We start from the raw sequence: 12,076 nt of genomic DNA, 5'->3' as shown, positions 1-12,076 counted from the left end.
CCAAATTATGTTTGAGTTCCAACTGTTTATTTAGAATGGGGCTGTATGCAGGAGCAAACCTGAACGTTCTTGGGTCCAACTTAAATCTCCACCAGAACCGAGCAGATCAGGAGTGACCATGATGTTGGCAGCTGGGTGCATTGGTGGGGTAAAATCATCTAGTCAAGTCGAAGTGAAAAAAGGAGCACACCTGTTGTTGATGTCCTCAGGGTACTCCCTTTCGACGTGAACCTCTATGGAGGCAAAACCACAAGTCACAGAATAATGAAAATCATGTGAGTAGTAAGATCAGTCCATATTTTGCCAAATGTATTTCCAAGATTTTTGTAATCCAACCAAATGATATGTCTTTATGCTATGTCATATTTGTCTTTAAACACTTTTTTTTTTTTTTCAAGGACCCATCTGGGGTGATCCACACGCCTCAATTTTACTTTGCGTGACATGCCACATTCATTTTACAGCGCGTCAAAAAAGGTGTATAGCTTAGTGTTTTGATTGTTAAATTATTTATTATTATTATATATTAAATTATATATTACACCATGAAAAGCTTTGTGTTTTGATTAAGCCTACTCCTGCAGTGCAGTGTTTTCAGGTGTCACTCTTAAGCAGTTCACATCTGCTAAGTTTCTTAGTGAGAAGTTGAAGGTATTGGATTGGGATAGACAAGCTTCAAGGTTGCAGCATCGTATGTGACGTGATTTCTGGAAGGACCAGCAAAAAGAGCAGATCCTGCAGCTCTGTCTCACCATTCACCCAGCTCTGATCAAGCATCCTCACTACTGACTGAAAGTGGTGAGCTGTTGACACGACTGTCTTTGTATGGACATTAAAATCTGAAAGATGACAGCTAATATTAATCGTTATTTTAATGTTATAATTTTCTAATAATCTACTATTGTATAGGGAACTACATTTCTTAAAATATGACTACAAAGATGATGCAAGAATATGACCCACAGGAACATCCATTCGCTGGGACGCACCTGTCGACTCGCCCAGAACGTCATGTTGACTCTCCATCGCAAACGACACACAGTATTGTCCATGTCACTGCCCTATTTGCTTCTTCATCCCGTTTTGCTTCCAGGGCTCAGTTTTATGACGTCATTTCCTGGCCGCATGCGCACATTGGAATTTCAAGACGTAATTTCCTGTCCACATGCGCACATGGGTGTCGCTGCTTGACACATAAATTAGAATAAAATTAGCAACGTCATTGCGCCACGCCTCACTACACACTCGTATTTCATCAAGAGAAGCAGAATTTGAATTACTAAAGTACTACGCCGACGCATTAACTGTATTTTAACCTTATTTTATATATATCACTACATTTGACTTGTATTCAACAATTTGGATATTTTAACAAGATTTTGTTTTGTTTGATGAATCGTCCAAAGGAAACTTTTGTGATGGTCACCTTGTTTATTTGTTCATCTTATAGCCTGTTAGTCCTTCTTCTTTTTTATTTCTTTTTCTCTATCGACACCTAGTGGTCATTTTACAAACATCACTGATTGTCACAGATTTCAGATAAAATAATTGGATCTTTCTGTGCAATTTGCACGCCGTTTTCTATCTTGCCTACGAGGTCTCAGTGGTTAATTTGGTTTATTGCAACCAAATAAACAACAGGACAAACGTCTTTTTCATTGAATCACAACTTTTCTGAGGATTACATTTTATTAACAAAACATGAAAACACACCAACATTATTTATAAATGACTAAACTTATTTTATATACAAAACATCGTAGGCAAGATAGAAAACTGCGTGCAAATTGCACAGAAAGATCAATTATTTTATCTGAAATCTTGTTAAAATATCCGAATTGTTGAATACAGGTCAAATGTGATATATTTAAAATAAGGTTAAAATACAGTTAATGCGTCGGCGTAGTACTTTAGTAATTCAAATTCTGCTTCTCTTGATGAAATACGAGCGTGTAGTGAGGCGTGGCGCAATGACGTTGCTAATTTTATTCTAATTTATGTGTCAAGCAGCTACACCCATGTGCGCATGTGGACAGGAAATAACGTCTTGAAATACCAATGTGCGCATGCGGACAGGAAATGACGTCATAAAACGGAGCCCTGGAAGCAAAACGGGATGAAGAAGCAAATAGGGCCAACGAACTCACAAAATACAATACGACTTAATTCTTGGCTGGTTCCGTTAGTGTCACATTTCAAGTTTCCCCCCATGTCAGTGAAGTTCCTCTTGCAAGTCACGAATAAATGTATTAAAATAATCCATATTTTTCTTTTGTATTTTCTAACAAACCATTTTTGCCACGTGCTACTCTAAATAGCGCACACAATTATTAAAAACTAAAAGTGAAGTGGCAACATGGCAGAAAATAGAAAACAAGACGCGGAACCTTATTCCTCCAATTTGACGCAGACGGATCATGAAAAGTGTGACACCTCTGGAGGTAAACAATATGGCTGCTTTTATTCACGGTGCTACGCCTGGCTTCGGACTCGGTTCTGAACCTTCCACGATGTCAGTCGTGGCATTCCAGCAGTTCGTCAGTGATCGTCTGGCCGCTGCTGCCCGAGAAATCTTCGGGATGTTTGAACTGACTGTGACCGGGTTGCAGGACGAGGTGGACCGCCAGCGTAAACTGCTGGATGTGGTGCTCAAACCTTCGGGTGAGGAGGGAGGTTCGTAACCCAGCCATTGTCATCTAAGTCTCGCATTCCCTTTTAGGAGGAAGCCTGGCTTCCTCGCCGTATATTACATGGTGCATAGTCTCTGACTATTCTGTTGTTCATCCTTTGTCACATCCATAAGCCTCGATGGTTGTCCTCCACTTCTTCTTTTATCTGGTGCTTCCATTTGTAACATTTTCGTCCAACTCTCACTCTTTCCGTGTCCAATCCTATCATGTATAATATATAATACCTGCTAGGATGCATAATACATGGTCATTATATGGTTCTGCATGCGACTTTTGCCTTGCCACGCGTGTTTGTTGAGATTATCATTCACTCACACCTTCACACTAAACAGTTAAAAAAATAATTGAGCTTCAAGATGGTTTGGTTTTACCTTTATCCAAATAGACTGTTGTTTGTTTGGATTGACTGGTTGACCGAATGAATATTGAGTTCAAACCTTGTGTGTCACTGAACCAAAATCAGAGGAACAATCTTACAAACAACATCAGAGCTAGTTTTTCAAGATGTACCCATAAAATTTATTTATTGGATATTTGAGACCAGTGAGAAAAGACACATCAGAGGTCAGTAATGCTTCTACTGCAATAATGCTGCTACTTTTGTGCCCACATCAATGCAGGCACGCTCCCGCCGCAGGAATGGAGCTCAATTCCCCATCGCCAGGAACCAGATCCTCCACTCACAGGAGAAAAAGAAGGAGAGGAAGAGGACAAGAAGGAGGACGTGCCCCAGTTGGCCTTTAATATTGTCTCTGTCAGGAGTGAAGATGAATCAGCTCCCTCTTCACAGCTTCCGCACATTAAAACAGAAGAAGAAGAAAGAGATGGCCGTACTGGATCCACCAGCTACTCATGTTCACTGCCGCACTCTGACCACCAGAGGTCACTCTATTCTGAATCTGACACATCTCACATTGGAGACTGGGGAGGAACCAGTTGTAATCCTTCTGCTTCAAACTCAGCGAAGACTCCCGACGTTAGTGAGAAAGGTGAAGGCAAATCTGTTTACATCTCTGAACGAGGGAGGACATATCCCAACCACTCGCAACACTTAAGGAAAAAATCATTTTCCTGTACAGTTTGTGGGAAGGTCTTCTCAAGTAAAGCACATTTTCAGATTCACATGAGAATTCACACAGGAGAGAAGCCTTTTTGCTGTACGGAGTGTGGAAAATGTTTTAATCAGAGGGAAAACATGAAGAGACATATGAGAACACACACTGGGGAGAGACCGTTCAACTGCTCGGTGTGTGGCAAAAGTTTCACAGACAGTGGAGATGTGAGGAAGCATATGAGGATTCATACAGCAGAGAAGAGCTTCAGCTGCCCCGAGTGTGGAAAGCTTTTCAATCAAGCTGCTCTACTGAAAGCTCACCTGAGAAGACACACTGAAGAGAAGCCATTTGAATGTCCTCTGTGCGGAAAGTGTTTTCGGGAGAGGGGCAACATGAAGATTCACATGCGAACACACACAGGAGAGAAACCTTTTAGCTGTTCAGAATGTGGAAAACAATTTACCCAGAAAAGCAATTTAAAGACGCACATGAAAGTGCATATGAGAAATGACGGCTTGTCATTGACAGCATCTGCTTTGAGTCTGTTTCCAGGAAACATTCCAGATCTCACCAGCTCGCAGTGTTTTATGTGAGCTGGTTGACAGTAGACACTGCTTCTCATTGCTGTGTAGACGTATTGAAGGGCACGCTTCATTCGGAACCTTGAAACGCTGTCTCACACCAACAGTCTTGGCAGTGGACAAGTGCTAAAATAATACTTGACATTTTTGTTCAGACTGATTCAAAATCATATTTAACTGAACTTATTTTCATATAACTTATGAAACTTTGCTCTTTTAGTCAGTGCAGATAGCAAGAACAGCTTGCTATCCAGGAATTTGAAAGAAAACGGTTGCAAACCTGATGGCCATAACTGTTACTTCTGCGTTCTAGATCATTGTATATGACATATCATCTTTGGGAATTCATTTCCTCACTGAAAAGTCTGTGCAGTTGTTCTCTTGTGTGTTGAATAAAAATGTCATCCAGATGATATTTTTGGACGCATGAAATGCCTAGTGGATTGGTCCTCATTTTCTTGCATTTTTCTTCTGAAATAAATCTGGCCATGGCAACACTCTTAACTTTTTAAAAACATATTTTGGAACACCCGGGTTGCCCAGAGAAGATTAGTCCAGCTTGCTTCCACATACAATGAAACGTCTTCTTTCATAAAAATAGTATTTATTTTTAGCTTTAAATATGTCAGATGGTGTTGTAGTAATATATACTGTACAAATATGGTGTAAACATAATAATTACCCTTATGATAATAATTTAGAATCCTTTATTATTTTCTGTAGTGACAGAAGTTGCAGCAGCGCACTGGAGAGATATAAAAGGGAAAATAAAATCTTGTTGTGAAATTAGCTATCATAGCTAATGAGCATTATTACAAATAAGAAATGCTCAGTTACCAAGGAATGTTTTCAACGATTTCCACGCTGAGGGTGAGACTCCGGTTTGTGGTGATACAATACATACAAAATGAAGTGAACTTCCAGCTGACGAATTCAAAAGTTTAAAGAGTCAAGTAGCTTTCGAAGTCAGTTAAATTAGGAACGAAATGTTCCTCCAATTCAGATATTAATTTTGCATTAACACTTGTCCTTTGTAATGACTACTCTCGTTTCAATCACGTATCCACACGGACCAGGTCAGCGGAACCATTTTCCTCATCGGCAACGGTCGGAAAATAATAGTGTGACACTGGCGGAAGTAAACACAAAGAAACGCGACAGCAAATATTATATTCTGTTCTAAATCAGCAACAACAGTAGATTGTGTCCTGAGACGGTTCGCCGGACAGGAGATGGATGGCCAGCGTGCAGTTCTTGTACAGAAGCAAGATGCCGGCAGGGGAGGTTGGTCCGGGCGTTTAGATTATTCGATACATTTTCTGCTCTGTGCGGAGTCGCTTCAGTCTGGGTCTGAACCTGCGTACTTCTGCACTCTCGTGGCTAAATATGTTGATGTATATTTATATAACCACGTGAGCTGATTTATTAAAGTTTTTGTCTTTCATCGATAAAACCCATGAACGAAAAATGAATGCTTCAAGCGCAGTAGATTTAAATGGGAGGAAGGGGAAAAAAGCACAGACTCTTTAAAATAAAAAAAATACATATTTATTATTTCTGATTATTTATTACAATCCTCTTCCATGATCCGAACCTCCGATATAAGTCTTAAAAAGGTTTTTGAATGATATGAAGAAAGAGTTTAACTGTCATGTTCGATCTGCTGCTGATACAGACCTCATCATAACATTCAGTGGCTCGTGTTTAAAGCAAACTGTATTTCAGGGACCTGTCATTACTACTGAATCAGACTTGTATAAAGATTTTAAGATGAATATGTTGGAAAAGCTTGTGATTGATGGTACAAACTGGAATATTAAATATTCTTTAATGTGCATAATGCTATTATGTGTCTTTGTAAAAAGTATAGTGAGGACGTGTGTGTACAAATGTTTATACTATACTTTTTGTTGTTACATTTCCTGTTTTCTTATTTTATTTTTTATTTTAATCTATTTTTTAGACTTCAACTTGTGTAGACTGATTGTAGTATATTTGGGAAGTACATATAGGTCCACATACTGTAGTTGTGTTTTTTTAATATTAAACATCGGACAGTGAGGAGACACCAAAATGTTTATGCTTGTTTGTTTACAGAGGCCGAAGGTCTTACTCAGCAGAAAGTTTGGAGCTGCAGCCAGGACCAGGAGGAACCAGAACCTCTGAACATTAAAGAGGAAGATGAGGAGGAAGAAGTCTCCCACTTACCTTTTGATATTGTTGTTGTAAAAATTGGTGACAATGATGATGAAGCTGAAAGAGAAGAGGAGCCTTCACATAGCATCTCAACTCAGTACATGAATCAGAAGAAATCAGAAGTAAATGGAGGCAACTGTGCAGGACCACAATCGGAGAGAGGCCTGGATGCAGGTCTTCAGTCTGACCGGCAGGGGTCACTGTCACCGGAATGTGATACCGATGACAGTGGAGAATGGAGGGAAGCCAGAAACTCTCACTCAGGCTGCATCTCTGTAGATGATGCAGAAATGTCTGACAATGACAAGAGAGACAATGACAAATCACTAACCTGCAGCGGATGTGGTAAGAAATGTTCATCAGACGATGAGCTGACTCTGCATAAAGAATCCTGCAAAGTGGGGAAAATATTTTCCTGTTCATTTTGTGGAAAAAACTTCACAAGAAAGGGAGCTTTAAAAGAACACCTGATGATTCACACTGGAGAAAAACCATTCTTCTGTTTAGAGTGTGGGAAAAGCTTCATTCACAGTGGCAAACTGAAGATCCACATGAGAACTCACACAGGAGAGAAACCATTTTGCTGCTCAGAATGTGGAAAGTGTTTTATCGAGCGAGGGGATCTGAAGACTCACACCAGAATCCACACTGGAGAAAAGCCTTTCTGCTGCTCAGAGTGTAGTAAATGTTTTAAGCAGAGTGTACATCTGAAATCGCACATGAGGATTCACACAGGCGAGAAACCGTTTCGCTGCTCAGAATGCGAGAAATGTTACAGTCAGAGACAGCATCTTACCAGACACATGAGGAGTCACACAGGGGAGAAACCCTTCCGCTGTGTGAAATGTGGTAAGTGTTACATACAGAAAGCAGATCTGGAGACTCACACAAGAATTCACACTGGAGAAAAACCGTTTTGTTGCTCAGTGTGTGGAAAGTGTTTCAAGCAGAGAGGTCATCTGAAGAGACACCTGAGTCACCACACTGGAGAGGAACCTGTGGGAAAAGCTTTACTTCAGCAGCACATGTAATGAGATACAAGACATTCAGACATTTCGGACAGTATATGTTGATTTTGCTGCTGAAATGTATGACTTGAACTCCAAAAATGCTAGTATTAGCATAAATGATGACGTCTACCCATAAGTGATTTTGCCTTAAGTGTTCCTATTACAATAAAATCCCATAATACATCTGTTATGTCTTGCAGCATCATAATAGTTATAATCTGCACAAATAAATTATGAATTAACCTGATAATATGAGCCAAATTGTGTTCAATATTACAACAGCTGTGGACTGTTTTTTCAAACACCTGAACCACATTTGCATGGTATTGACTGCTGTGGATTATTATGACGCTCCAAAAGCCTGAGAAGCCCCAGTTAAGTTGAAACTGTTGTGTACGCTGTTACTGGTCAAAATGTTACATTTGTCTCCAAATGTTATGTCAGATTTTATTTTTCTGATGTTATCCATCGCACCTTTCTGAAGATATCTGATTTTTTTCCTGTCTGTTGTTGCTTTTTTTCAATCTCAACTATCACAAAATATTCAAGAAAATACACCTTTCCAGTATTTCATTCAGCAAGTATTGTGTGGGTTTAAAAATCTGAATGAAAACTTTGAATAAAAAAATAAAGATGAATCCCAGCAGAACATTTGACTCGATACATGTGTTTGAATTAATACAAATTTAGAATTATATACAGGTTCATATGGTGAGTTACAGAAATGCTTAATGGTTTAAGTTGATCGATTTTGACTTCTATTGACTACAATATAGATATCTCAAATGTGTTGTCCTCTTTGGTCTTTGTTTATACATCAATGTAATTTCAAAAATTGTTCATTTTCCTCCACTGATCGCTTTAACTAGGAGGTGGAGGGCTGCAGCCAATTCTTGTTACTTGGGGTAAGAGGTGGGAGGTTGAGGGACAGGTGACTCGTCCATTGCAGGGCGCACACACAAGCAGGAGAGAGGCCCCACATGGGTAAACAGCATCACCTCAGTCTCAGGTCTCACAGTTGCTGATCTCCCAGTGAAGCGGACTCACATTTTTCTCAGTTGGTAAGAAACCCAGTGTGCCGCTGTTCTTGCTGGTCAACGTCTTTATTGTGCTGGCAGAGCTGCGGTTAAGGAAGAAGACTGGTGTGGACCTGAAGATGAAATTTATAGCAGGCTCAAACTAACTTAATTTTTTTGTTGTTGTTATATTTGTCTGGTATTCTTGTTGTCTTTCATAGATTGAATTATATTGAATGATTATTCCAAAATCCTATAGCTTATCTCCCCCTCTCCTCTATATAACTCTGTTGAGTGTCAGTGGGTTATACACTTTTTAATATACAAACTCCAGATCCACTGACATCTTCTCTTAAGTTTTATTTGAGAGGTATAGAGGGAAACCAGTGTTGTTAAGCTCAGAATTTAGCATTCTAAAGATGAGTTGCTGAACAAATGTATTTTTCATTCTCATCCTTCCATCATTAAATCAATTGTGTGTTTATCGCCACATTTCCAAGTTTCTATTCATCAACACCAACGACATATTTACACTACATACATGAAAAAAAATGTTTATGACTCTATTCATGAGTGAGGGCAAAAAAATGCAACAACTTCAGCATGAAAGTTAACAACTTTAATCTTGATGTTTTCTTTTGTGATGATTTAAGTTGCTGTTGGTTGTAAAAGCTTTGTTACAAACAGGGCAATGAAAAGGTTTCTCTCCAGTGTGCTTTATCGTGTGAGTCTTCAACATGGATCTAGTCCTGAAACTCATGTGGCAGACTGGGCAGGTAAAAGGTTTCTCACCTGTGTGTATACTCTTGTGGCGGTTTAAGGCGCTGCGAGTTGTAAATATTTTGTTACAATCCAAGCAGTTTATAAGTTTCTCTTGGCTGTGTTCACTTGTAATATGGCTAAGTAACGCCCCCTTTAGTGCAAATCGTTTGTCACAAACCGAACAGAAATGTTGTGGTTCAGAGTGAATTTGGAGGTGGGACTTCAGCTCACTCTCAGAAACACATTTCTTCCCACATTCCAAGCAAACAAAATTTTCTTTCTTGTGAGAACACACATGTGATTCAAGAGAGCCTTTCTTGATATAGGCTTTGCCGCAAAGTAAGCAGCAAAAAGGCATCTTTCCTGTGTGGATTTCCATATGCTTCATGAGGTTGCCCCTCCTTAAGAAACTTTTTTTGCACAGTGAACAGCTGAACAACTCATCTCCAGTGTGGACCTTCATGTGGATTTGAAAACAGGATTTCCTTCTGAAACATTTTCTGCACTGTGTGCAGCGAAACTCTCTCTCTCCTGAGTGCGTGATAAGGTGCGTTTTAAGGTGGCTTTTTGCTGAAAAGCTTTTACCACACTGTGAACAGCTAAAAGGCCTCTCTCCAGTGTGAGTGTGCATGTGTCTTTTTAGATAATACATCATTGTGAAACTTTTACTACATTGTGAGCAAACAAAAGGTTTCTCTCCTCTATGAGCAACCATGTGTGAAACGAAAGAGCTTTTCCTCGAGAAACTTTTGTTGCATTGTGAGCAACTAAAAGGTTTCTCTCCAGTGTGAGTCATCATGTGTGAAATGAGATGGCTTTTCCTCGAGAAACCTTTGCTGCACAGTGAGCAGCGAAAAGGTTTCTCTCCCGTGTGCCTGAACGTGTGGGCATTAAGGTGGCTTCTTCTTGCAAAACTGTTGCCGCACCACGAGCAGCTGAATGGCTTCTCTCCAGTGTGGATTCTCATATGCATAACAAGGATGCTCTTTGTTTTAAACGATCTCCCGCATTCAGTGCACATGTGCTTTGTTTTAGTTTTCTTCACCGAGTTCGACTGTGGATCAGTCAATTTGTCCCAGTCTCCACCGTCATCAGTGTCTGAAGCTTTTGTCGTGTCCCCATCACCTTTACAGTCTGATTCACTGCAGTGGTCTCCATCATATTCCTCTTTTGGATGCTGACTTGCCCCACTGGGGTGAGGTTCTCGGCCATCTTCCTCATTTTCCGTCTTTACAGAAACAAGAGTGAATAGCCTTTTGGATCCATCAGCTTCCTCCAAATCTTGAGTCAGCTCTTTCTTGAACCAAAGGTCCCCCTCTTCCTCTTTTACACGGTCAGTTCCAGCCGTCCTCTGCTCCACACAGGGGTTCATTTCCTGCTTTACTGATGGACCGTCTGGCCCTTGGTCTGCAGGAAAGATAGAGAAGCAGTGTAGTTAGTGCGTTAGTTGTGTTCCTGTCATTTGTGATGAAATCTTTCAATACTTTATCTTGGAGTGGAGCAGAGACAATGACTGAGAAGCAGTGTGATATCTTTTGCTATTATAAAGATATTATAAAGTTATTATACAGGCATAAACAAAAGATTTTTATTTGTCTTACATTGCAAGAAAAGCTAAATTCAGTATCAAAGTCAACAAATAACATAGAAGGTGTTCATAAATAAATGTCCAGATTTAAAAAGGTACATAATAAATACATTTTCAGGAGTACTACCACTAACATACAGTAGAATGCATGTTCTCCGTCGCGGTACAACACAATATATACCTGTTTTATGGCAAAATAAAACAGGATTCAAATAGATATAGATAATATTTTATTGCAATTTTTCTAAAGTGATTAAATATTTTAACTTAACAAATGTATTTATTGTTGTGCACGTGCATTAGGCTGTTCATGTATTGTCGCTTAACACCTTTAATGTCAAGTGTGTGTTTAAGGTCTATAACGTTTACTCTGCTGCTGTAAAGAGCTAAATTAAGATCTTATTTTTACCTTGAAACAACGGACATTTAAAGCGTTATTGTGACGCGAAGGAACAATATTACTGTGTGAGATTTCAATAATGAAGATTTAAAGTTAGACAATTGGTTTCCTTTTCACTATTCAGACCTTCAAGTAATGAACTAAAACACACCTCGAACGTGTCTCGACATGAACACGTGCAGCTCGCAAGGATGTTTAAAGGGAATCCGTTCCGGTGAAGCCTTCCATTATAGCCAGTTTGTGTTGAACTGGATCTCGCAAATTGAGGCTTTTCTGCAGAAGTGAGTGGCGACAGAAGCCTTCTCCGATCTGTCAACGCCACGCACGCGCGAGCCACCGCCATCTTAGACAGAGAGGATGGTACCTCAAAACGGCCAAAAAACGGATTGCGATTTTTCCTTCATGTGAAAATTCAAAACATTTGAAACTGACACCCAAACGGCCCCCTCACCCTCACCCCAAAAAATCCCACAACATGAATTATGATATTAAAGTGGCGTCTCCAACAAGAATGTTTATTGCTCCAAACGAGTGATTTGGGTTCCATTTCCAGTTACTATGCAGCGTGTGTTTATTCAATATATTGTGTTTACACAAAATGGGATTCAATTTTCGAAATAAAACGTGTCAATATATGGGATCAAATTTTCATTATAAAGCAATACATTTAATACATTTAAAATACATTTCATTATTTATTCCTGAGTGAAGTAGAAAATGTTAATTCAAATCTGATCGCTTTCTGAAACATTTACCATGAGCAACTAGGAATTATCAT

The 12,076-nt window shown here is 39.5% G+C and overlaps 3 protein-coding genes across 3 annotated transcripts; 2 read left to right on the top strand and 1 right to left on the bottom strand.

Annotated features, from left to right (window-relative positions):
- Nucleotides 1-2,446: 2,446 nt before the first annotated feature.
- LOC128748572 (zinc finger protein 813-like) lies at nucleotides 2,447-4,729 on the top strand. The gene is made up of 2 exons (XM_053847475.1): nucleotides 2,447-2,661; nucleotides 3,311-4,729. Exons 1-2 carry the CDS (start codon nucleotides 2,451-2,453, stop codon nucleotides 4,336-4,338), a joined length of 1,239 nt encoding a protein of 412 aa, XP_053703450.1. The 5' UTR covers nucleotides 2,447-2,450; the 3' UTR covers nucleotides 4,339-4,729.
- A 740-nt stretch (nucleotides 4,730-5,469) lies between these two features.
- Nucleotides 5,470-8,256, top strand: LOC128748574 (oocyte zinc finger protein XlCOF6.1-like). Its single transcript, XM_053847479.1, has 2 exons — nucleotides 5,470-5,610; nucleotides 6,424-8,256. Exons 1-2 carry the CDS (start codon nucleotides 5,559-5,561, stop codon nucleotides 7,551-7,553), a joined length of 1,182 nt encoding a protein of 393 aa, XP_053703454.1. The 5' UTR covers nucleotides 5,470-5,558; the 3' UTR covers nucleotides 7,554-8,256.
- A 675-nt stretch (nucleotides 8,257-8,931) lies between these two features.
- On the bottom strand, nucleotides 8,932-11,606 carry LOC128748571 (gastrula zinc finger protein XlCGF57.1-like). The gene is made up of 2 exons (XM_053847474.1): nucleotides 11,450-11,606; nucleotides 8,932-10,717 (listed from the first exon to the last, which is right to left on the bottom strand). The coding sequence occupies exons 1-2, from the start codon at nucleotides 11,466-11,468 to the stop codon at nucleotides 9,168-9,170; spliced, it is 1,569 nt and encodes a 522-aa protein (XP_053703449.1). The 5' UTR covers nucleotides 11,469-11,606; the 3' UTR covers nucleotides 8,932-9,167.
- Between the last annotated feature and the right edge of the window lie 470 nt (nucleotides 11,607-12,076).

This window comes from Synchiropus splendidus, chromosome 17 (assembly GCF_027744825.2).
Source record: "Synchiropus splendidus isolate RoL2022-P1 chromosome 17, RoL_Sspl_1.0, whole genome shotgun sequence".
Classification (NCBI taxonomy): Eukaryota; Metazoa; Chordata; class Actinopteri; order Syngnathiformes; family Callionymidae; genus Synchiropus; species Synchiropus splendidus.
The sequence above is the reverse complement of the archived record's forward strand: the minus strand, read 5'-3'. Positions and strand labels throughout refer to the sequence as shown.